Genomic DNA, 27,043 nt, shown 5'->3' on the forward strand with positions numbered 1-27,043 from the left:
AATCAAGAAGGGATACTATTGATCCATCTATTAGTGACAAAGAATTTTTAACACCATTATCTGTTCAAGCAACTCAGTTGCCACCACACTCATCACAAGAAGAGCATGAAGTTAAGCTAGTGAAAAATGAATCGAAATGAAGATTTTGGTCTCTCGACTCTTGATGAAAACGTGGTCCTTGCGAAGTCATGAGAACTATTAGCACCGATCCAATCATTGGTAATGACCAGAAGGATCAAGTTTTTTGAAAACATATAATTGATTACTACTAGAAGCATTGCCCCATTGAATCTATGACCAGAAGTTATTAGCGGCTAAAATCACATTATTATATATTTGTACCGATGGTAAATGAATTTTCTGCAACCTATAATAATTTTTATACACATCGTCAAAACAGTTGGAGTGACGAGAATGTGTTGGAGAATGCACTGAATATGTGGAAAGCCAACAACAATAATAAAGATTTTAAGTACATGTGGCAAAAGGCGATTCGCTCGCCCCCGCCAACCCGTCCCTAGGCCAACACGGAGGAGGTAAATCACGGGTGGCTACTAGCCATTAGTGCAAATGGCCAAAACATGAGGGAGGTTATGCTCGGTCACGTCGAGTTTCGACCCCAAGACCTCATGTGGCAACACCCCATGTCTTAACCATCGCACCACCCCGAGGGGACAAAGATTTTAAGTACATGCATGTATGGGGGGTTGTCAAAGAGTATGAGAAATATACTCCACAATCAATTGCTCATTACTCTAACAAGAAGGCAAGGACATCCAAATCAAGAGGAAACACTTCAACATCAAATCCAGATACGAGTGTTGATTTGAATGACTATGAACTCCGCATTCTCTGATAAGGCAAAAGACAATGAAGAGGAAGGGCAAATCTAAAGCTAGAGAGGGTGACAAATGGAATATAACATCGAATGATAAAATATTAAAGAATATCAAATACAAAAAAAATGACTTTGTTGAAAGCTGAGATCTTTCATAAGGATTATGAAGTTATTATGAAGGATACTAGTGAGATGGCACCGTAACAACTTTATTTACATGAAAAAATTATTAAAAAATTAAATAGAAATATGACCTAGTGTAGATGTGTTTAAATTTATTTTTATATATTTATATAATGTATGTTTTCTATTTGATGCATTGTAATATTTATGTGTTTTTTTAATTATTAATATTATTTAATGTTAATAATTTATTAATTTAAATTTTATAAAAATTCAATGATATATAATGTAAAATAAATCTAATAGAAAGTGTGAGATAGGAATTGTTGAGAGGTGTTTTTAGTGAGCGGAGACGTGAAATTTTTTATAGCACGGATGTGGCAACAAACTCTCAACGGGCTCTAACCGTGGATGCCCTAAATTTTCAGGAACCTCGGCGCTGCCCTCTTCTCTCTCTCCCTCTGGATCTTTGCCGCAAAGATGGTACATTTGCTTTCGACTACAGCGTTCTCTGTCATCCTCGACTTCCTGCGGTTGAAGTTTTTTTCTCTCCTTATCTCGATTTGGTTTTCGTTTCGTTCCAGCTCTTCTTCTCGTACTTCAAGGAGTTGGTAGGTAAAGAAGTGACGGTGGAGCTGAAGAACGATCTCGCCATCAGAGGAACCCTCCACTCCGTCGACCAATACCTCAACATCAAGCTTGAGAACATCAAAGTCGTAGACGAAGGCAAATACCCGCACATGGTACTCCAGCTTTCTCCTGCATCTCTTTCTTCTTCGTGTAAATTTCCTTCCTTTCCCCGCTTTCCTCTCTTGATTACCCTTTTTTTTTGTGGAAAGCGCGTGTACATGCGTGCTAATGTATGGGATTAGGGTTTAGGGTTTTGAGGTCTTTGAACGATTGGTAGCTCATTATTGAATGCATCAGTAATTAGAATCATTTCTCTGCAAAAGAAATCCTTTTGGAGGTTTGGCATAATCTAGTAGTGGGCACTCGACTACTTTGGAGATTCATTGAGCGTTTACTAGTTGATCCGATTGGATTCCTTTTAGCATTTCTGGATGTGTAGATTGGAATTCTATGGCCTTAGCTTTATTATTAGTTTTTCCTTCCTTTTCTTCTTCATTAATAAACAACAAATGACAGTTAGTTGCTAGGGCACCTAAAGCTAGATGTAGTACATGAATAGATTCCTTAAGAAATATACTCATTTAAGACAGTTTAGGTCTCCAATCTCTTACTGCTGATCTCAGAGGGTTTAGATTTTAGAGGGTTTCTAAAGATGTCATCACACAGGAGACAAAGGAGTGGTTTGATTGAATTGATAAATATAAAAAATTCAGAATGTAACCACGTTTCATTAAGCATTTTGTTTTATAAATGTCCATTCTGATTTCATCATGTTCTCTGAGAAGCATAATATAATTCTGTGAAAAATAGCTATAGGTTGCACCTAGGCCCTCAGTCCGGTAGATGCTCTGTAAGAATCTAATAATTTATTAGAGTATATGCATGTTTGTGTTTGCATCGTTAATCAGTTTCTATTTTGCTTTTAGTTGATGCCAAATGTGATCCAAATATTGCTTATTAGGTTTTTCTGGATCTGGTCTTACTCGTTAAATTTATTTCTCGAACGTTTGGTTGATTATATGATACTTCTTACTGATGGTTATGAATTCTGTTCTTTTGGAGTCGTTTTATGATCTTTCATTGGTTACATTTTTTTGGGGGGATTAGCTAGTCGAAGGATAAAAGCGTTTCTTTTTGTTGTGGAGTTTTGCTGGAAGATAGTTGTGAATATGATACAGCAGTAAAAGCTGGAGTCTTTTGAAGAAATGTCTAGTTAGTCACAATTTGATCCTTTCTTCTTAATTATCTATGAAATTACTTCATTATTAAAAACATTATATTGTTTTGATTGCTCTTTTCAGAGCCATTGTAGCAGAAGTTTTAACATGTGGATCGATGTCATTAGTTCAAAAGTAATAATCTAACTCCTTTCGGAGACAAACAAAAAATGTGAAGAAAAAACTTCTCATCCCTTTGTTCCCTTCTCATTCTTCTTCACTTGTTTACCTTCAATCCTTATGTTATCCTTTCTTTTGGCTGCAAAGGTTTATACTTGATATGGTTATGAGGTGGAGAAACTGCCTTCATTCTATAAACCATCGAGCATTCAAATTGATCCGTATAAATGCCTTTGTGATTTATACTAAACGTGTGCTCTCTCAAAATCTCAGATTAGTACTATCCATTCTGTTATACTGCTAAGCATTTAAACAAATTATATTTGTGGGGTTTCAATAATCATGTCCCTTTTGAACCGCCCCATCCATTCTCATCTCTTGCTTTATCTTATTATTTATGTTCCATAACACGAGTTTCTTATCATTTATCTAACCAAAATTGTAAGGCCCTCAATGCCCAACATAATTTGTATACTTAGTCTCTGGAACACTTAGCTATTTGTTATTTATTTAGTGAAGTTAGGAAGAGTGCCATTTAATTTATTGAGTCAGGGAATTGAAACGTAGCCTTTTAGATCTAGTCAATGCTATGGCATCGGAGATTCTTGGTGTTATTGGGCATTTGAGAATACCACGATCGGTCATATATATTCCTTTATCAATGTTTATATACCGCAAGGCCCCTCATATTAATTCACACTCTTTTAAGTGCCTCATCAAGCAAGTTAAATTGAACCATTACTGGTTTTGCGTTCACTATGAAGTTGTGTAATTTATGAACACGGGTAAACTCGCCTGAGCTCATCTCATGTTCTTTGATTGTTGCAGTTATCAGTACGCAACTGTTTTATCAGAGGGTCAGTGGTTCGGTATGTCCAGCTCCCCCCGGACGGTGTGGACGTCGATATCCTCCATGATGCGACAAGGAGAGAAGCCCGTGGAAGTTGACTTCCGGAACTAAATAGTTTTATAATAGCACACCTCCTGCTGGCTTTGGATTTTGTTGACTCTTGTATTTGCCATACATTATGTTGTGAGGTAGCCTAAAATTTCTTTTCATATCGAATTCCAAGTTTTCACTACTCAGTTGTTTTGCTACTGGAATACGTCCAGGAGTTTTATATTTTATTAAACAAGTAGCGTGTGGCCGACGAGTTGTTTTCCAGATTCTGGTTAGATTCAAGCTTAATCAAGCAATGGACTCAGATCACATTTCAACAGGATTCCTAATAAGTGGATGAGGAGTTTAGAGTATTCGTGACCAACTTCATCTAAAAATTTTACCTTCAAATTTAGATAGATAGTCGTCAAAAAATCTTTGCTTTATTATTATATCCATTCTTTAAATTTTTCATAGTATTTCCATTCCCATTTTCTAAATATTGTAAAGGAGAGATAAAAATAAATTTAATATATATTATCATAAAAATATAGATATCTAAATTTAATAAAATAAATTTTTTATTTTAAATTGTGTGTTTTAAATAAAGAAGCTGATGTGGATATGGCGTTCAATTCGAGTATAATTATTCAAACCAATATTCAATGAGAGAATGTGCAAATGTAACCTGGATAATGAACATAAATAATGAAACTTCTGCCTTCTCCATAGTTTTATTAAAATCAAATATCCAAAATGAATAAATTTATCAGTAAATTACTTGCACTCCTATAGCAAGAAATATAATTTATTTACATTGAAATCGCGAGAGAAAAAATGTTCAGGACACGAGCTATCAAATTGTACTCAGAATTCTCCATCTTTCAGAATTTCCCAGCCATCTGTGAATGTCCCATGATTTTCACAACTTTTCTCGGCTTGCTCTTGCTCGGCGATTGAAGACTTCACCTTTGTCATAGGATCATCTTGAGTCGAATGCTGCTCTGCAATATCTTCGTGCTTGAGCATCTCCTCCGACGAATGTTTGCTCCTATTGTAGGATGAGCTCAAAGAACCAGAGAAGCTTGAAGCTAATGAACGCAGAGATCTACCAAATGGTAGACCACCATCGATTCTTTCTTTTAGCAGCATGATGTCATCACAGATGATAGCAATTTCACCTCTGAGATAAAAGATAAACAAGAAGAGTCGCCATATAACCGAGTGAAACACAGTAATCAAAAATTATGTCCAACTTAATTCCTAAATATGTTGTCAGTTTAATCAGTAGAAGAAATATAGTAGTTGAAGTCTTTTTCTCTGGTTTAAATAAAATTAGAAACTAAAAGCAAAGCGGACAAACTTACTGGAGAGCATCAACCACGTGGCCATTGTCCATCAGAAACTCCGTTATCTGTAGCAAAGTGAAACAAGAATAATGGCATTCAACTTTATCTATTTCTTGAAAGTTACATGGTTTCACAAATATTACTATTATATATATCCTTGAAATATGCTTACCTTGGAGTTCACTTCTGCTTCTTCTTGCAGCTTTTTGGATTCTTCTACTACTGAAGCCATAATGGCTTCCTGTTCGCTTAGGATCCTACCAGCTGCTACTTCCTTTTCAAGTTTCTCTTGTTCAGCTATTGCAATTTCGACTTTCACAGCAGCTAGGCGCGCTTCAAGGGTTTGTTGAATCTGGAAAACATGAACATGTCACACTTAGAAACTTTAGGGCATGTTTTCTAGGAGAGTAGGAAACCGACAAACACTTTTTCTCCATCAATAAAGTTAACCAACTTCAGAAAAAAAGTAAAAAATCAGAGGAAAAATTGAAAGCAGGGGAATATAAAAACTTCATTTACACTGCTGTTGTATGTATAGTAAAAAAATTGCCCAAGAAGCAATATACATGCTCAAAATGTATATAACCAGTTGAATTCTTTAGAAACAAGTTAATAAGACATGCTCAAAATGCTTTCCATGATATAACCAGTGGATATCGTAACTGAACTCTCGATGAAACATGAAAAACCAAAACTTGAATTCCTTACTAAAGGTTACTAACTGATTCCAGTCTTTTAAGGCTTTAAAAATATTTCAGGAAAGCATGGAACCAGTGAAGTATGAGACAGACAATTGCTATAATGTACAGATCTACTTCAACATGTTCACTCAGAGAAAGGAGCAATGGAAGTTATGATATAAAAAGATGGTCAATGACTCTGATTGCATTTCCTGACAAAGCAAGCTGTACAGCAAACAGACAAAACATATTATATTCCCGCATGCATAGATTCAGTGAAGTCATCACATGGCTCAAACTCTTCTTGATGCTCAAGGGGAGAAAGAAGCCTGTCACCAAGGATCGCCCTTCTTGATGCCCAATTCACAAAAGGATCATCCGTGAATCAAGTTTAAATTCCTAGGCTCCTATCTGATACTATTATGGAAAATATATTAATATAAGTAGTATTCTTAGATTTTCTAATATGATGGTGTAAAATGAATAAAGGAACAACTGCATACATCTTTGCATTTCCCAAAACATAGGGTAGCATTCATCTCAGTATAGAATTTTATCAAACAGGCAGTGAGATAACAAGATTTTGTCTAAGAACAAAAGGTCTATTTTGTTTGAAACTTGAAAGTAGCTAAATAAATTATCTTGTGTGCAATTTGTATGCAAGTAAATGAGTCAGTTTTAAACAAGAATGATTACCTATTTAAATATGTGGAAATGTATTGTGAATTTGAAGTTTCTTGGTTTAGTGAAACATATTAATGATATGATAAGTTAATTTTGAAATCAGACAATGTTTATACTAGAGGCACCGTAAGACAAAGTTTATACTAGAGGCGCCATAAGACAAGAAAGTTCAGTCACCATATAAAGGAATTATACGACTACATAGATCTCAATGTTGCGCAAAAAATTCATGTAGCAGCCTTACAAACCTCATTGGGCAATTTGTTATTCTTGATATTTGTGACTATACCAGAGAAAAATAAAGTCAACACACATAATAAGGATCTATATAGTATAATGGAAGAAACAGTGAGTATATCTGCTTTCCGTCCAAAAGTGGCATCAGTAACTAACCTCCCCAATCAGTGTAAGGGATTTTTTTGTGTCGTTTGACAAACCGAAGAGTCTATATTGGAGTTCTCGAGCCTCAGTTGCTAATATAGCTTTCTCACCATAAATCTCTCCAGCATGCTGAAAAAGCAAGCACAATTTTAACAAAACCACCTCTAGAAATAAATAACCAGAACAAGCATATCAGATAATGCAAACAATAAAACAACCATGTCCTTTGCTTCCTTTGCATGTATTAGAATCTTTTTAAGTTCCTCTGCATCGGAAAGAATATCTTCAGCAGCACTTGAGGCTGCTTCTTTGGCATGCTTGCTCCTCTCCTCATGAAGCTCTACCTCTTTCATCATACTAGTCATCGATTCCACAGCAGAAAACAAATTTACCTGTGAACAGTTTAAATGATTAAAGCAATTCAAATAGAATACACACGCACATATATATACGTGTGCGTATGCACAACATAATGATGGATTTCTTTCTTCCTGAAATTTGATGACCCACTAACAAAATAAATAAATAAAAGAAACAACCAAAAAGGTGACTTCAATAGCAAATAGGCAAATAGTGAACGCAAAAACATAACATGGTAGCAAAGAAACATGATTTAAAATTGGAAGGATGCCTCAAATTAGAGATCATCAAATGCAATATCTGAGAAACAGAAATGTGTAACCTTCTTTCTATTAAGGGGGGCAATAATAACTATCAAGCTTGGATGAAAAATGGCCTAAACCTCATGACATATTAAACTATTCCTTTGCAAAAACTGAAAATACCAAATTAATGTCCTTCAGAGCTATATAAAGTAAAAAAAAAACAACTAGAAGAGCCTAGTTAGAATTCGATGTGACTAGACACTAGAATTTCCACAATAATTTTATACAAGGTCATAGGAAAAATAAATAAACATAATAATACCAAGAAATAATATTTACCTTGCTGCTTTTAGCATCTGAAATGAGACCTCGAAGATCCTCAATGTCAACAAAATGACCTGATCGTGTAAGCAGACCTGTACATGGATTATCAGCATTAGCAAGGAGCACCCCATTCTCAGCAACACCCTCATCAGATGACTTAGATTGTGGGTTTTTAAAATCTCTTGTGATGGTGGCAACCTCATCGACAGCCAAATCCGAAGAATATGCAGTTTCACAAACTTTAATATCAGCATTTGAGATACGAAAATCTAAAACAACATCATCAGTTTCCAATTCAGAGAGGTTCTGAGTCCTGAGAGGCTGAACTGGGTATCCTAATTGTTCATTGGAACAATTTAGAGAGAAATTCCCAACACTCATTACTTTCTCCCTGGCTATAAAATCTGAAACCATATTTTTTGATTCAAATGGTGAATGTGGATCATTAATGTGAAATGAAGCTGGTACTGAGGAATCTAGATTACGGAATGTCTCAGACTCATGGTGAAAATCGTCAGTATCTGATTTTCTAATTGATGATTGTTGCACCACAGGTTGATCGAAAGGACACTCATCATCATGGCTTAGATTATTATGAGAGTCTACAAACTCCTCAAACTCATAAAGCTTTGAAGGAAGAGTGACTTTTTCCACAAGGTTTAGATCAAATCCATTCTCCCTGGCATTTAGATTGAAGTCAGAATGTTCATTCAGCTCCTTGGAAACATGATCATCTGATGTTGGACGTTCCAGTTCCTTCAAATGATTTACAAAGCAAACCTGCGGCTCCCTGGAATCATTCTCCACAAAGCATGATGGCACCCTGTTATCAGAACTGAAACTGCCACTAGAAACTGTATCTTCACCAGCCAATGACTTCTTCAGACTTGTAGGCTCCTCATCTTCCTGATGTCCAGAAAACATAGGCTCTTTAACCTTTTCAGCTGCAGAATCAAACAACAGTACAACTTAAGGAAAACAACAAAAGAGTTCACTACTAGGGTGGTTATTTGGAAAACACTAAATAAATTATAATTCAGTTTTAAGTTCAATTTTTTATTAATCAAAAAGGTAACAAATCTTGGCATGGCCACATCCCTAATTCAATGGGTACTTTAAAGCCATTACTTGCTCTCTATAAGAGGGGAGTCATTCCATATTTTTTATTTTTGCATCCAAGTTCATAGTTCCAATCAAGAGGGATTACTTTTATAGTGTCCTGCCTCTATTTTTTATCTTATTTGATATTTTAAGGCTAAATTTTCTTATGGTGCTCATCATTGAAGAGATTTACAAAACACATCCACACTGGCATGCCAAAATAGAGGTAACACCAGTTGTATCGTTGGGAAAAGATCAAATGAAACTCATATGGACCGGCCAAATCTTTGCCTTAGAGTGTGAGATTTGACTTGCGTCCAATTCATTTTCTCTAATCTTTCTTATTTCTATGCATTATGTTTGTTGACTGATTTTTCATATCTTTGGATTCAAGTTAGGCCAAGTGCAATTTTGTCTTCAATTATATGGAATCAATAATTATGTTATACAGTTCCAACAATCTAATTCAAACACTTTCTTTTATTTCAATCATGACATATGAGACAATGTTGATTTTTTTGCAAAGAAAAACAGTATGCAATATTTTTTACTTTGAGCTTTGAGATTGTCAAAACTATTGGAATTTTACTGCAGTTAGAAATATCAAAAAAAATATATCCAAATTATATTTGTAATTGCTTTCATGTAATCCAGGTGATGGATGGATAATTTTTCTTTAGTTTTTTCCTACTTTAGAAGACATATTTGGGGTCTGCCATAAACAATGATTAGAAATCAAGGTTAAAGTTGAGTTAATCATCATTGGAGTTGAACTGTTTCATTTGATCTGCCAAATCTTTGCCTCAGAGTGTGAGATTTGACTTGCGTCCAATTCATTTTATCTAATCTTTCTTATTTCTATGCATTATGTTTGTTGACTGATTTTTCATATCTTTGGATTCAAGTTAGGCCAAGTGCAATTTTGTCTTCAATTATATGGAATCAATAATTATGTTATACAGTTCCAACAATCTAATTCAAACACTTTCTTTTATTTCAATCATGAGATATGAGACCATGTTGATTTTTTTGCAAAGAAAAACAGTATGCAATATTTTTTACTTTGAGCTTTGAGATTGTCAAAACTATTGGAATTTTACTGCAGTTAGAAATATCTAAAAAAATATATCCAAATTATATTTGTAATTGCTTTCATGTAATCCAGGTGATGGATGGATAATTTTTCTTTAGTTTTTTCCTACTTTAGAAGACATATTTGGGGTCTGCCATAAACAATGATTAGAAATCAAGGTTAAAGTTGAGTTCATCATCATTGGAGTTGAACTTGGGGGCAAGGTTTAAAATCTCAACACGTATCAAGATTTCGGTCCTAGATCGGAATGATATGATTTTAATATCATGTCAATATAGTTCAGTATTTTTTTTATTTATATATAGTAATTATTAGTTAAATATGTTTATTATATATAATTTATAAAAAAATTGTATATTGATTTTATATAAGTTCTCAATTATTGAACAATTTAATATTATTAAAAAAAATAATTAAATATAATTTTCTTTAAAGAAGATTAATCTATCAATAATTCGAATTAAAATTTATATGTTTCATATGTTTAGGAAGCAATATTTCCTAGATCAGGTAGAGACATTCTAAAACAAAAATATATGTTTCATATATTTAGGATGCAAGAATCCTAAAAGTAACAAAGCTAAATATGTTAATATTTATAGATCCAAATTTCAAATTCATTCTAAGACAAAAAAAATTATCTATAATAAGTATATAAATTAACACAAAGATATTACTTTATATATAATAGTTATATAAATTAACTATTTATTCATTTAATTAATTATTAATTTAAATAATATATATTTTAAATATTAAAAAAATATCAGAATATCAATTAAACACTAAATTTGTTAAAAAAATACAAAATAAAAAAATATATCAGAATATAAATTTGATTTATTAGAATTTTTAAATAAAATATAAAATAGTAAAAAAATCAGAATATTAATAAAAAAAATAATTTTTAAAAAATAATTTTAAATATATTTTATCAGGATAATTTAATTAAGATTTATGAAAGCATGTTCAAAATATCACACTTAAGTTGAGAATTATTTGAATTGATTAAATTGAAAGGTTTAATTTTCGATTGTGTAACAAGAACAGGAACATCGCAATGTCGACGATGCCAAGTGGCCGGAGGCGTCCGACAGCGCCGAAGGCGTCATGGGACGCTTCTAGCGATGCTGAAGGTGTCCCGCGACACCTCCGATGGTGCCGAGACACCTCTAGCTGCACCTGTGATGCATCCAGGACATGATACTTGTGCAAAGCGTGGTCGGAGGCATCTAGGACTCCTCCGGGACATCTTGGGTGTTTGCGAAGAGGGGTCGGAGGTGTCTCGGGACGCCTTCATCCTGCAACACTTCCAACAGTGCCAAAGGCGTCTCGGAACATCTCCGTGACACCTCTAGTATGTCTCCGGGACGCCTTCGCTCCTGCCTCGTCATCGCCTCCCCGCTACTATTCACTCGTCGGTTGTCTTCGCCACTGTCTCCCCTACTTTATGTAGCGTATTTTTTATTAATCAATCAACAAAAATAATTGATTTGATTCCTTTTGTCGCGATTCCTTCTATCGCGCGACGCGTGCGCTCCATTATTTCTGCCGCGTGATGCACGCGCAATTATCACACGTACTGTGTTAGTTTCGCTTCTATGCCGGAACGGTAAAAATCGTCCATGTCGCCAGACGCAGAAAGGTATTTCAATGATTGCTTGGGGATCTATGCCCTCGAATATAAACGTCTCTAGGTTCTCTTATACCTTCTAGAAAGGTGGATCCAAAGTGTTCGAACTAGATTTAAGGCAATTATCCACATTGGTGATTGCTCAAATAGTAGTGAAAGGTATATACTACAATTAGCTTAATGATTGTGATGCAATTCATGGAGCAAATGTATACATTTAATTATATATTATCCCATTCAAAAATAAAATCATGAAAGTTTAGGCGCAAAGTGGGCAATATCATACATTCATACCATTGTGGAGCTATATGAATTCTTTTGGTCCTAACAAATGATATCAGAGTCATGGTCCAGACCAAATGTAATGTGGGGTGACCTTGAACGAAATTGAGGGGAGGCCCGGAGCAAGTCAGGATAATCGGATGTTTACTGGGAGGCCTAGAGCAGGTCAGGATGACCTAATGCTTAGGGGAGGGAAGCTCGGAGCAAGTCAGGGTGACTAGATACTCATAGAGAAGTCCTAGGTCAAGAGTGACTCGATGCTCGCGGGGAGGCCCGAATCAGGTCAAGAGTAATCGGATCCTCGCGGGGAGGCTCGAAGCAAGTCAAGATAATCAGATGCTCGTGAGGAGACCCGGAGCAAATCAGGGTGGTCGGATGCTTGTGGGGAAGCCCGGAGCAGGTCAGGGTGACCGGATGCTCGTGGGAAGTCCCGAAGCAGGTCAGGTTAACCGAATGCTTTTGGAGATACCCCGAAGCAGGTCAGAATGACTGAATGCTCGTGGAGAGACCCGGAGCAGGTCAGGGTGATCGAATGCGTACGAGGAAACCCAAAGCAAGTCAAAAATAACCGAATGTTTGAGGGGAAGCCAAACCATGAGAATAATAGTGGCTCTTCATTTGAGAGGGGGATTATTGGGAATATAATCAAAGTCTTACATTAAAAATATACGGAAAAGATCATGATTAGTATGAGGCCTTCTGGATAGAGCTCAAAAACAAAACTATGAGGACTTAGACCCAAAGTAGACAGACAATATCATACTATTATGGAGATATGTAAATTCTTTCTTCCAAGTAGCATTTAAATCATACCGAATTAAGTGTATTAGCATGTGTCAAAATGTAATTTATCTATATAATGCCCTCAAGTTGATTTAATCTCATATTAGCTAAAAGTAATACTATTTTGAATAATGAAAAGCAAGAAGTCTATAAAAAATAGTATTTATACAGTGTATAATACTCTTTATATTATGTATAGTATATAAATACTTTGTGTAGTAATTGATGCGGGGATAAAGGGGGTCACTAAGTGCGAGTCAAAAGACGGAGAGAGCAACCGACGTGGAGGTCAAAATCAAGGTGGTCAACGCTAAGGTGGTCAACGTCAGGATGTAAACGGGTTCACCTATGTTGGCCGAGCGGAGGTTGACTATAATGATCGATAGGAGTGGGCAATGTCCGATCGACAAGAGACTTGTCCGAGCCGACCTCCGTCCAACTCGGCGTAATAAGACAAGATCGTCAGACGCTCAGTGCAGATCGGCAGAAAATTAAAGCCACTGAAACCCTTGTCCGAACAGAGGGAGACAAACTACTATACCCAATCACCACGAGGAAGAACAGCCGAGGCCGACCGATCAGAAGAGTATCAGCTAAGCGGCTTCCTCGCTCAGCCGATCAGAGGGATCATTGACGTGTCTCGGAATATCCTTTTGGGAGACAGTGCCACTGACACAAGGCATGGTCAACAGGCGGATCGTACGACGGAAGCTTCAACTGTCTTGTCAGAGATATGCATGTCCTATTAAGGTATAGTGTCAAAGACACTTTTCTGACAAATTGGAGAACGTGCCCACGACCAATTAGAGAACGTGCTCACATCTCGAGAGAAGTGCGCACGTCGTACACCAGAACACTATATAAAGAGGGTCCACACGCCGACAGAGGTACGCATGATTCACTATTCACACATGTGTCTACTGTTGTTCCACCTTTTAACTCTTTCCGATGACTGACTTGAGCGTCGAGAGCCAACGCCAGGGACCCTTCCCTAGCTCGGCACTGACGTTTCTTGTGTTACAGAGCGGAGCGAAGTCTACATCCAATTAATGAGGTAGCCACATCCCTAGCTTGCCATCTCCATGATTTTCGAACAGGATCATATTGGCGTCATATGTGGGAACGTAGCCTGAATCTGAAACGCGCAGATGGAGAACGTTGGACGACTCGCCACGATTACCATAACAAAGGAGGAGCTGGATATGCTTATACAAGTCCGAGCAGTAAAAATTATGGAACAACAACAACAACAGGTGTTGGTCGATCGTGTTGGGGTTGCAAGGTTGCAAACATAGTCCCATATTGGAAACACATGGGAAAGATCATGGGTTTATAAGAGAAAAGATATCTCCATTGGTATGAGGCCTTTTGGGTAGAGCCCAAGAGCAAAACCATGAGGGCTTAGGCCCAAAGTGGATAATATCATGCAATTATGGAGATATCTAAATTCTTTTTGATCCTACAATTGGTATCAGAGTCCGGACTGCCAGAAGGTTTAACCGCCAACTGTGCACAAGAGCTATGGTCTGATTGAGCCATGTGGGTACAATATTGACCTCGAACAAAGAAAGTGGGAGGTCCTATGTTCGGATCAAGAGGACCAGACACCAGGTAGGAAGTCCTAGTTGCGACTAGGCAAGGAAGTCCTAGTAGGTCGGGTGGACCGAGGGGCAGGAAGACCTGGTGGGTCGAGGATCGGACGTGGGAAGCCTATGGTCCTTTGTTTGAGGGGGGGATTGTTGGGGTTGCAAGGTTGCAAACATAGTCCCATATTGGAAACACATGGGAAAGATCATGGGTTTATAAGAGAAAAGATATCTCCATTGGTATGAGGTCTTTTGGGTAGAGCCCAAGAGCAAAACCATGAGGGCTTAGGCCCAAAGTGGACAATATCATGCAATTATGGAGATATCTAAATTCTTTTTGATCCTACAGATCGCTAGTTACAAGAGCCCGCAACCTCAACAGCATGTCATCCAACCGGATATGGAGACCAAGTGGATCATGTATCCATTCGGGGACAGAGTAAGAAGTCGGCCGGCAGATACAAAGACGCGCCCCACACACCGATCCCCTTCCATCAAGCACTGTTCCACACTCCAACAAAGGAGCTAGGCAGAGCGGATAAGAAACAAGGATCCTCCTCGGACAATGCGCTCGTTCGGGACACGCGTAAAGGGAAAGCACCAAGGAATGATGATTCGCCCAAGCGGATCAATTAACAGTTTTTCAGGGAATCTTGGACGACCCTCTACCAAAGCACTACACCCCGTTGACGATCGGTGAGTATAACGGAACTATCGATCTGGACGACCACCTGGCCCACTTTGATAACGCGGCCATACTTCATTAATACACCGACGGGGTGAAGTGTCGAGTCTTCCTCACTACACTTTCCGGGTCAGCGTAGCGCTGGTTCAGACGAATGTCGATTGGCTCGATTCATAGCTTCAAAGACTTACGAGCGGCATTTTACACCACTTCACCAGCAGCAGTCGCTACCAGAAGACGAGCGTTAACCTATTTTCGTTGAAACAGGGGCCTAAGGAGGTACTGAGGGCCTACATCAAATGCTTCAACCAAGTAGTCATGGATATTCTATCGGTCTCCTCGGAAATATTGGTGAACGCCTTCGCCCAGGGGCTGACCGAAGGAGAGTTCTTCCGCTCACTCATCCGAAGGCCGCCGAAGGACTTCGACCACCTGCTTAGGAGGGTTACGGAGTACATAAACATGAAAAAGGCTCAAGCAGCAAGAAGAAAGGAGGCGTCGGCCGAGCCCGTAGGAGCGCCTGAACGACGACCACCTAGTAGCCATCAGCACCCAAAGGGCCCCAAGCGGGAGGAGCACAGCAACACCAGGAGCCCAGAACGCAGGTCGTACAGCATGTGGCAGCCAGTCGCCCAAAGGAGGCGAAGGGAAAGGTATGAACGCCAATGTTTTACTCGTTCCATCAGTCGGCAACGCACAACACGCATGATTACTATGATCTGACGCCAATTGCGAGCCGACCAGCTCCTCAAGGATATCGCCATCGATCACCATCACCCGATCGGCATAAGAGGCGTCGATCAACGGGGCAGCAAGATGACGATCAAGTGACCTCTGTGCGGTGTCATCATCAGCCTCAAAGGAGAAACAACACAAGTCCCGCCCGAGCTTCTGCTGAGCGGACTAGGACCTCGGCTCGGGAGAACTGAAACGCAAGTCGAGGAGAGATTGGAATGATAGCTGGTGGGTCGACCGGCGATGACTCAAACCAAGCGAGAAAGTCGCACGCCCGACGCCTAGAAATACATGTTGTCGGATGCAGCAAGGAAAAAAAACGAGGGGCCTGAGATCAATTTCGGCCACCAAGACCTAGAGGGAGTGGAGATCCCTCACGACAACACCATGATCATTGATAACCATCATTTTGTCATGATATTTTGATTCATATAAGCATATCATTTGATTTTCTCATGTGTTAATTTCATGTTTATATCACATTTCATGAGTTGGATTCATTTGTGAACTTAATTGCAAATTATCTTATATTTGAGATATTTGATGATAATATTTGGATATATATTCTTTGTAGGCACCAAAAAGGGTCATGGACCCGTTCAGATCAAACTAAATTTGGGCTCAAATCCGAGCTTAAATAAAGAGATCAAGCGTTGGAGTAATTTGGATAGTCCGTCTAAGACTTGAGGAGATCTGAGCCATTTATCATGATCGGGGCCATCCAACCTAAGGAGTAGATCTGGACCTTTCATGAAAATCAGCACCTTTGGATCGGATTTTAAGCGACTTTTCACCGTTGATCAAGATCTGAATTGTTCCAGTCGTTCGATCAAATCAAGCTGATCGAGCAAGTCTCACTGGTGGCACACATCGATAGGATGGATGGACTAACCTTTTCGAGTGACTAGAGAACATCATTGATAGAGTTCCTCCGATCGGGTAGTACTCCAGCCGATTAGGATGAAGCTCGCCTGTTGAAAAAGAGGGTCGAACAATTCACGCTGATCGGAGACCAACTATATAAAAGAGCTTTCTCAAGACCGCTGCTCAAGTGTGTCGGACTGGAAGACGTTAAGTACATCTTTCAAGAAGTGCATCAGGGCTCATGCGGAAGTCACTCAGGCGGCAGATCACTAATTCGAAAGATCTTGTTGGCCGGATATTTTTGGCCCATGCTACAAGATGATGCCGCTCAGACAGTGACCCTGCTTGTCGTACAAAAAATATCACATCATCCAGCACCGACCGACCGAGGAGATGAAGGCATCCACGGTATCTTGTCCGTTCAACCAATGGGGTATGGATATCATTGGACCATTTCCAATAGCGACCGACCAGCGAAGATTTCTGCTCGTCGCATTAGACTACTTTTCAAAGTGGGTGGAGGTCGAGCCGATAGCCAAGATAACCGAACATGTGGTCATCAAATTCATATAGCAGAATATCCTATGTCGATTCGACATCCTTCGTCGGCTCGTCTTGGATAACGGGAGGTAATTCGCCGGACGGAGACTCAAGGAGTGGTGCGAAGGCTACGGCATTGTACAGGCTTTCACTTTAGTAGTCTACCCTCAGAGCAACGATCAGGCGAAAGTCACCAACCAAGAGATCCTTAAAGGGTTACAAGCTCGGCTCGATCACGCTAGGTGCAGCTGAACTCCCCATGTGGGTCAATCGCACCTAGGGATGGCAACGGGTCCGGGTTAGGGCGGGTATGGCCAAACCCAAAACCCGCCCTGCCTCCCTTTGGACCCGCCCCGCCCCGTGAACCCGACGAGGCGAGTTCGGGTTAGACCCGCTATATTTAAAATATATTTATTTCAATATTAAAATATTATAACATAAAATTTTAATTAAAATATTAATTATTAAATATAAGAAATTTTGTAATTATATTAATAAACTATTTTTTCTAAAACCCGGTGCACGAAGCTCCCGCTATATGAGGTCCTGGGGAAGGATCCTACGCAGCCTTATCCTGCTTTTTGCAAGAGGATGTTTCCAGGATTCGAACCGGTGACCTTTTGATCACGGGGCAGGTCCGGTTAAACCCGGGAACCGCCCTAGACCCACCTTAAATCCGTTTAGGCGAGTCTAAACCCATCCCGCCGAGGCGGGTTTATTACGAGGCCGAGTTTGAACCCGCCCCATTGCCATCCCTAATCACACCACGCCAAGAGAGCCGACCAGCGTCACACCGTTTCATCTGGTGTACAAAGGAGAAGCAGTGGTTCCAATGAAGGTCGGAGTAGAGTCCGACCGGGTGCAACTCTACGACAAGGGGAACACCGAGCGGGAACTCATGGAGCTCGATTTGGTGGACAAAGCGTGGGATAAAGCAGTTGTCTAGCTGATGACGTACAGGCAACAAATGAGGCAAAACTACAACCAGAGGATGATCTTAAGGTCATTCCAAGTCGGCGACCTGGTGTGGAAACAAATAAAGTCAGTTGGCGATGTTATCAAGCTGGAGGCTCCTTGGGACCTATCAAAGTCATTCAGAAGCTCCGCTCGGGAGCCTACTACCTGCAAGAGGAAGGCAGGAGAAAACTCAAGTGGCCCTGGAGCGCGAACCATCTCCAGACCTATATGGTCAAGTGCGTGGTTAAATCCAAATGCACTTGTATAAGTGTGTGTCTAGTAAATGCAGAGAGAATGAATAAAAATCCAAAGTGTTCCAGACTCTTGTGACGTTCGGCCAAGTTAAAAGTCTAGCAGCGACTATAAACCCTTGTCTTCGTCAACAGTTGAGCGGTGACTATAAACCCTTGTCTTCGTCAACCGTCGAACAACGACTATAAACCCTAGTCTACGTCAACAGTCGAACGACGACTATAAATCCTAGCCTACGTCAACAGTCGAGGATATGATATAGTCGTTCAGCTTATGCTTGAATGAGCATTCGAGCATCTCTGAGACGAGTTACACTGATGATCGGGAGAGCAGTGAGTTACACTTAGAAAAATTTCAAGAAACGCTCAGTAGTACAAAGCTTCATTGAAATCGAACGGCGAGGCATGAAGGAATGGTAGTAAAAATTAACAGAAGAAAGATGCACCGAACAGGCAATCGTGCATTAACACTTAGAAGTTTTTTACCACACATCGGGAGACATTACAAAAGAAGGCCTACAAAACAAAGATAGGGGTCACTCTTAAGTAATCCAGCACGTCATCCAACAGCGATTCGGTCAGCTTCTCCCGGTTGATCACCTTGTTGGTCAATGCGGACGGAAGATAGCAGTCGTCCTTCAGCTGATCAAAAGTCCCATTAATTCCGAAATTGAAGAGGCGGAGCGCTCGGTCTGTGAACCAGTCGTTGAAGGTGTCCGAGCGGAGATAATCTTGCTTGAGGATTTCAAACCGACCAAGCTCGACGTCTTGATAAATTTGGAGGGTCGATCGGGATGCCTCCAACTCGGCCTTCAACGATTCCAAGTCAGCATCCTTACGGCGAGATGGGCCTTCGTTGCAGCTTGCTCTGCCGATTGACTCCCGCTCGACACTCAGCTCGGCCTCAGCATCCTTAAGATTCTGAGCCAAGACCCAGGCCTTCTTATTCTTGATATCGAGGTCTTCGATGGCTCAAAGCTTCCGAGCATTGGCGGAATTAATCTTCGCTTCAAATGAGCTAGCCTGCTTGTTGAGCCTCGCCAGTTGCGAAGCTTGCTCAGCACTCTTGGCCTTCTCCGCTTGCAATAACTCAGAGCTCTTACTCAGATCGCCCTTTAATTGGGTCGCCTCAGCAATCAGTTGCTCTATGCGTGCCTGAGCGGCCTCTGAATGGCCGCTCAGAGCGCGCAGCTGTTGGACTTCATGCTCCAGAAAGGTCAGCCTTTGGCACATGGTCAGGCTCTGAATGGTCGCTCAGAGCGCACAGCTGTTGGACTATAGCAACAAAAAGATTGTGAGTGTCGAACGGATGAAAGCAAGTAAATATAAAGGCAACATACGTACCCGGCCATCTGAGTATGGCTGTTCGTAAGCTCCCCATGTGAGATGACCGTCGCGCGCGCATGGGCATCGGCCCATACTTGTGCTAACGACCCTTGAATCCGAATCTAGTGCTTGGGGGTTCGAGACGCGACAGCGTCCAGGCTGCGCCATTCATCAGTGGGCAAATGGATGATGGTCATTATTTACCTCTGGTCGCTCGGACCGGAAGGTTCAGAAGTCGCTCTCCCCGTAGACTGGGACGTCGAGGACGGTCGAATGATGGATACTTGTGCGATCGACGAAGATTGCGATGGCATGAAGGCAATTAACAGCGCATAGATAGTCCCTAATGGCAACCCAAATAGCGAAGGTGTCCGGTCAGAGGATAGTGAAGGACGGAGCACAGTGGCTCCCTGCTTCGGAAGAGCGGGCATCGATGTCTCACCCGCTCAGATGATGGACGAGAACCGGTGCGGGCAGGGGCTTGCAGAGCGGAAGTGGTAGAGCGGGAGGAAGCTTCCTCGCAGTGCCTCTTACGGTGTATCAGAGGCTCACCGGAGGTAGCAGACTCTGAGGCCACTGCGATCGGCAGCATGGAAAGTCGTTCGGGAGAAAGGACTACAATAGTAGCCACGGCTCCGCTAGCCGCTGTCTGACTCCCTCCACCCTTGCTAGCCGACGCGTCTGCCCCTCCAGCTTCGCCGAGCGGATCCTCAGAGTGGGTGATCGAAGCTAGGACACGACTCTCCAACTCAGACACGACCGTTATATTGATCTTTGCGCCCGCGAACCTGCTCTTCCCGGCTAGATGCGCCCTCAGCATGATACGGGCTGCAAAAAAGGAAGAAAAATTAGTTAGATTCAAAGATGAACAAAAAAAAGAGCATACCTAGGTTGGTCGGCAGCCGCGTTCGGATCGGCCTCAGGCCAAACACATATAGGACGTCCTCCAAAAGCAGCCAGTGGATGTGATACTTCTGACCGACCAAACTAGTCGCCGCTTGGAGATAGTGCTTCAATACCTCTCGAGTGACGAAGATTGCATCACTTCCATCTGCCAGCTAGTCGGGAAGTCGGGCCGCTCGGGAAAACGAACGCGGAAATAATATTCCCTCCAATGCTTATTGAGTCAACATTTTGTCAATGAAGACTGAGCCCACGCGGGCTTAGAATAAAAAGATGTCGGACTCGGATAACTTAGAATAATAAAAGTAATAGAAGACCTGAGGCGTCAAAGGGGTGTCGTGCAGGCGGAATAATACTACTACCCTGCACAGCAACCTAAAGGAGTTCGGCACTAATTGATTAGGAGATGTGGAAATATTTACAGACGGTGGAAATGAAGGGATGAACGGGAAAACGAAAGCCTACACAAAACTAGTCCTTAAAGAAGGTCAAAAAGTCGGCAAGAGTTCGTGTGGTTGATTGTAAGCAAAAGAAATGACAATTTGATAATTAGACAAAAAATGGAATGTAGATTTAAACTGTTCTATGTCCTCCCCGTCAAACTTGGACTCGGTGAAAGTACTACCAGAGTCCGAGGACGGGCACAGGAGGTTGTGAGGAACTAGCCATCGAAAATAATGAAATCGAGAAGACGCAACAACAAAGGGAAGAAAGAACCTTATGAGAAAGATCGTCGGCAAAGATGAGAAGGAGAAGCGCCACAGAGCGTGCTCGAAGAAGAAAACGCGAGGAATGAAGGCAACGACGAAGCGAAGTAAGGTTTATAAACCTCGTGGTCGATCGCCTCGAACCGTCCGATCAAGAGTTGCGAAAAACCAGGAGAAGATCCGACCGTCGAATTTAAAAAGCGCCAGTCACATCACCAGTGGATATCCACCTGTCACGTCGAGCGTGCGACGACAGAAAGAAGGACACGTGGCAGCTAATTATAGCAGAGCATTAATGAGACTTAATTAAAAGGCATGGCCGCGTGTTCGGCCATAATGATCGAGGATTTGCACAGTCTTCTAGAAATTTAGGCGACGTCAGCCTAAAAGGGCGTGCATCCAGAAAAGCATAGAGAAAGGGAAAAATTCGCCAAGTGTTGTCGTCAATCGTCCCGATCGGCACAGATGTCTTACCATCATACAGCCAAGCGGTCGATCCACCATCAGTTTTATAAGGGATAATCGGCGCGACAGCTACACATCTGAGTCAGTAAATGAAACAGAACGGCGACGATTAGGTGATCCAATCAGGGACTCGAGAACAGAGAATGGTGGTCGGTCGGCTAATTAGACCTTCGAGTCAGCGATACACTTCTGCGTTCATTACATTCGGACGACGATTAGGGGATATGTGCCGACCGATATGCACAGTATAGTGAGTGTCCGATCGCCAGAGATCACACGAGACACTACTCGTCCCGTCAGTCAGACTGGCAGCCTCTTTCAACTAAACTTGAGGGGAAGGTTTGTGATGATAAAGGGGGGCCCACTAAGTGCGGGTCAAAAGACGGAGAGAGCGGTCGACGTGGAGGTCAAAGTCAAGGTAGTCAACGACAAGATGTCAAAGGACTCATCTATGTTGGCCGAGCGGAGGTCGACTACAATGACTGATCGATGTGGGCAGTGTCCAATCGGCAAGAGACTTGTGCGAGCTGACCCCGTCCAACTCTACATAATAGGGCAAGATCGCCAGACGCTCAGTGCGAATCGACAGAAAACTAAAGTCACCGAAACGCTTGTTTGAGCCCAATCACCACAAGGAAGAACAGTCGAGGTCGACCGAGAGAGAATATCAGCTGAGCGGCTTCCTCGCTCGGCCGATCAGAGGGATCATTGACGTGTCTCGGGATATCCTTTTGAGAAATAGTGTCGCTGACACAGGGCATGGTCAACAAGCGGATTGTACGACGAAAGCTTCTAATGTCAGGGATATGCATGCCCTGTTAAGGTATGGTGTCAGGCACTTTCTTGACAAATTGGAGAACGTGTCCACGATCAGTTGGAGAACGTGCTCACGTCTCAAGAGAAGTGTGCACATCGCACACTAGGGCACTATATAAAAGGGGTCCACATGCCGGTGGAGGTACGCATGATTCACTATTCAAGCTTGTGTCTACTGTTGCTCCACCTTTTTTTCTCTTTCCAGTGACTGACTTGAGCGTCGAAAGGCCAACGTCAGTACTAACGTTTCTTGTGTTGCAGAACAGAGCGGAGTCTATATCCAGTCAATGCGGTAGTTACATCCCCAGCTTGCCATCTTCACAATTTTCAGACAGGATCAGTAATCTAATTATGCAATTGATATATATAAAGCACTTGGGTTGACTTAATCTTAGATACTTGCTAATAGTAATACTATTTGAATAATGAAAAGCATGAAGTTTATAAAAACAGTATTTATACAGACTGTCTATATATTATATATACCACAAATGCTTTGTATAGTCATTTAATTACATGCTCTATTTGATCAATTTTTTAATTATGCTTTTTGGATACTTTTCAAACTCTAATGATATATTTGCATCATCAAATAATCACGCATGATCAAATCTCATCGAGTCAGTTGGCTTTTGATGATTAACAAAGAGGTATGTGAAGAGAAATGGTTGCTTTGGAATATTTCCTTATAAATCACCAAAAGAAGGGAGGCATGAAGAAAATAATATTTTCACATAACTATGAAGAAAAGTTGAATGCAAAGAGGTAGACAACTAATCTTCGTGAAATGCTTTGAAAATTCTTGTGGATTATTAGACATGCATTTTGATTTTAGAAACCTTAAAATAATATTTTTGCAACATTGAAATATACAGATTGTTGTATATTATAACTTTTCTTTGCATGGGCAATGTAAAACCATGCATTTATATACACACTCATTTTTTAATGCTTTTTATATTCTTATATGTTATAATTATAAACAATTGACTTAGTATAGGTGAAATAATACTAATATCCTACACCTATGGAATTACTTGCCTATACAAGGGCTAAAGATATGAATAAATCATATCATAAAAAAAAATCAAGACGTGAACGGGATTAAAATAGTATCATATCATAAAGCTTATTAAAGGCTATACTCAATAATGATACATGAGGGGAATGAGATTTCTTCAAAATGAGTCTTCTTATGGTGGCAACCCAATCACTCTGATAGGCAGACCCTTAAAGGAGGTTACCAACAAAAGCTGATTGGTTGGATAAAGAAATTCATTTGTATAAATAGAAAAAGGGGGAAAAAAAGAACTCAATGTACGAGAAGTTCTATTTAAGGAACTTTAACCCTCATCCTCAAATGATGGTAAGCACTATGTAGAGTAAAAGCATGAGTTTCTAAAAACTATAAAGAGACTCAAAGTGGTGTTATTATGAGATGTGACTCTACACATCCCTAATAGAGGCTCTCCTATATGAGGGTATCATATACATTCACAGCTAGGTTTGGACCCTACTAAATGTCCTTACAAAAAATCAAAGCATGGGACACAAGCACTATACGAGCTCATGTTAAAGTCGAACCAAGAATGATGTGGTTCAACAGTTACAATCACTATTTTTCTTGCGATGATGAAGACTTTACTATTAAGTGAGAGTTCGTACTTTTAAAAGCACCTTAGTATTGATGTTAAGCAACACTTGTTTACTGTATTAATCTATTTTGAAGTTTGAGTTTTATAGGGAATTGTTTTTTTTGTTAAGAAAACTCAAAATTAACAGAACAATTTAGTATAACTTTATTTAATTCTAGTTTTGATTTATTTATTTTTTTAATTATTAAAAAGCCACAACTCTTGATATCGACACATCTCCAATTCAATGAGTGTCTTAAAGAGAAGGCTCTATTAAAGAGAATTATTCTACATGATTTTTAAATCTAAAGTTCAAAGTTCTAATCAAAAGCAGTTGAGACTTTTCTAATGTCCTGCCACCCCATTCTTTTTTTTTATTCGGTCTTTCTACAAATATTCTTTTGGTGCTCAATATTACAATAGGCCTCCACACTAACGCGGTAGTAGAGAAGACAGACTAGATATATCCTTAAGGTAGAAAATTAGAATCATACTCGCACCAATGAACCAAAGCTTTACCTTATGACTGACTATTAACTTGCCTCTGGATCAACTTTCTCTATTTTTTTCTAATTTCTAATGCATTATATTTCTTGATTGATTTAACCTATTTTTTGATTGAAAATAGATCAAGTCAAATTCTATGCTTAATTATTTAATGGATTTGATAATTACATTAGATGGTTACAACAAATGATGCATTCGAGTAGCAAAGAGTATAAAGGCTACAAATATTTAGGGCAAATATAAATTTATAAATTGTTCTAGCAAATCCTAAGAGCATAACTAACAAAAATTTGAAAATTGTCACAAGTATTACAGTAATCAATTAGAGACCAAAAGCAACATTACCTGAGGTTGAGGGATGCTTTACTTCATTTGTATCTTGCACAGTGCATGATGTATCGTAAGATGTGGTAAGAGAAGGCAGAATATCTACAATAGACACAGCTGCAGCATCAATATCCTTAGGATGCTCAATAGCAAAAGCCTTCAATATGCGGTAATCAACCTGTAAGCATAAAAGAGAGAATACATTATATTCTTAAACTATAAGGACACTAAATATCATTTAAAACCAGGATAACCAAAATATCAAGCAATGGGTAGTAACTAAAAGCATCCCAGAATAGTAATCTACAGTCCAGGCATGATATTTTTTTAAGACTTCACAGTCCATACTTCAATGAACATCAGTTTCAACAGTAAACTTAACCATAAAATCTAAACTCCAAAATAAGCACAATAAGATAAAATACAGGTCGATATATGCAAGCACATCAAGCTTGATGGAATTGGATTAAATGAATTTATAAATTTTAAGACTGAAATAAAATCTAACAGCTGAATTCCTTACAAAATGAAAACTTCAATGGCAGCACAAAATCTATAGTATACCACTAATCATGTATACTTCATATATAAGCAAATGCTTTACACACTACTTCAAACCTAGAACACCAATAATGCTTACAAACTATAAAACTTCAAGTTCTTTGGAGCCTGAATAATTGATACAAGTACCATTTTGAATTATGGGAATGGCAATAATCAAAGGATTTAACATAAGAGTACTAATACTAATATGTCCTTTGACAAATTCAATTAACTCTGAGATCATGTTTTAAAGAGCATTAATTGTAACACGACTACTGCCAGAATCTTTGGAATTTTTTTTAAAGGAACACCCAATATATGCACGGTTATGAAAAATCACGAACACCTATAGCTTATTCTTACTTTTACCATATCCATGGAATTTCTAACAATCTGATGAACAATCATTAAAAAAGACATCAAAAATGTAAAATAAAGCTACACTTACATTTTTTTTTCAGATGCACATATGATACATGCATAAGAATATACGTACAATATGCCAGGTTAAGAACTGTTAAAAGAACCAATCAAGGACTAAAGGGAAGAGAAATTATGCTTTACCTGTGGAAAAATCTCCAGAAGACCTGCAAAGACCTCCTTGTACCCCATGCTTCGCTCAATTATAAACCGTTCTGCAAAAAGTAAAACTATCGCGATGAATACTCAATCCTGGAATCGTCAGAAGAAAAAAAACAAACCAAATAAACGACGATCGATATAAAATTCAAACAGTAAGATAAAAAAAAATCGGCACAATAATCACCCCGTCGACGAAGAACAGTCGATCGCAACTGGATCGACGGAGACGAAAGTGTCAAAGGAGCAAGTGAGACGGAGACGGAGACGGAGACGGCGAGAGAGAGGGCGAGTCGTGCGAGTTAAGCTGAGGATAAGTGAATAAATGCGAAGTGCGGAAAATGAAATTATTTTAGGGTTTAGGGGTTAATATATGTAATTTTTTGCGGTGTCATAAGTAGAAAGAAAATACGGAAGGATGCAGCTACCTGCTTGCAGCTACCCTACAAAGTACCTGTTTTCTAAACAAAGAAGATACGCGATTCTATAGGCGGTAAAACTGCGTTAAAGGAAAGAATGTATTTCTTTACTAACAAAGTTTATCCATCAGATAAAATTTATTATATTTATTATTTATATTTAAATATATTTTTTTATTATTATTTAACTAATTAATTTTGATATGTAATCTTAATATTATATTATCTAATATTCAATTTCATATTACGTATTATAATTGTATTAGGTATAATTTCTTTTAAAATTTTAGAGTACTGAGAGGGTATTTGACTGAGCTTATAAGCTTTCTAAAACAACTTATAAGTTGTTTTAGAGCTTATAAGCTCTTCAAATTTGTTTGGTAAATTTTTTTTCAAACAGCTTATAAGCTGTCAAAATAAGTTGTTTTGGAGTTTATAAGCTGTTTTTAAAAAAGTATGGAAGACCCTACTTTTTA

General features: G+C 39.5%; 2 protein-coding genes across 2 annotated transcripts; one reads left to right on the forward strand and one right to left on the reverse strand.

Annotated features, from left to right (window-relative positions):
- The first annotated feature begins 1,289 nt into the window (after positions 1-1,289).
- LOC122041766 (sm-like protein LSM2) lies at positions 1,290-4,007 on the forward strand. The gene is made up of 3 exons (XM_042601554.1): positions 1,290-1,444; positions 1,546-1,704; positions 3,757-4,007. Exons 1-3 carry the CDS (start codon positions 1,442-1,444, stop codon positions 3,874-3,876), a joined length of 282 nt encoding a protein of 93 aa, XP_042457488.1. The 5' UTR covers positions 1,290-1,441; the 3' UTR covers positions 3,877-4,007.
- Positions 4,008-4,510: 503 nt separating this feature from the next.
- On the reverse strand, positions 4,511-26,485 carry LOC122041767. Its single transcript, XM_042601555.1, has 9 exons — positions 26,336-26,485; positions 26,134-26,204; positions 25,045-25,204; positions 7,847-8,775; positions 7,121-7,294; positions 6,915-7,031; positions 5,330-5,509; positions 5,176-5,222; positions 4,511-4,991 (listed from the first exon to the last, which is right to left on the reverse strand). The coding sequence occupies exons 2-9, from the start codon at positions 26,179-26,181 to the stop codon at positions 4,676-4,678; spliced, it is 1,971 nt and encodes a 656-aa protein (XP_042457489.1). The 5' UTR covers positions 26,182-26,204; positions 26,336-26,485; the 3' UTR covers positions 4,511-4,675.
- Positions 26,486-27,043: the final 558 nt, after the last annotated feature.

Source organism: Zingiber officinale, chromosome 2A (genome assembly GCF_018446385.1).
Source record: "Zingiber officinale cultivar Zhangliang chromosome 2A, Zo_v1.1, whole genome shotgun sequence".
Classification (NCBI taxonomy): Eukaryota; Viridiplantae; Streptophyta; class Magnoliopsida; order Zingiberales; family Zingiberaceae; genus Zingiber; species Zingiber officinale.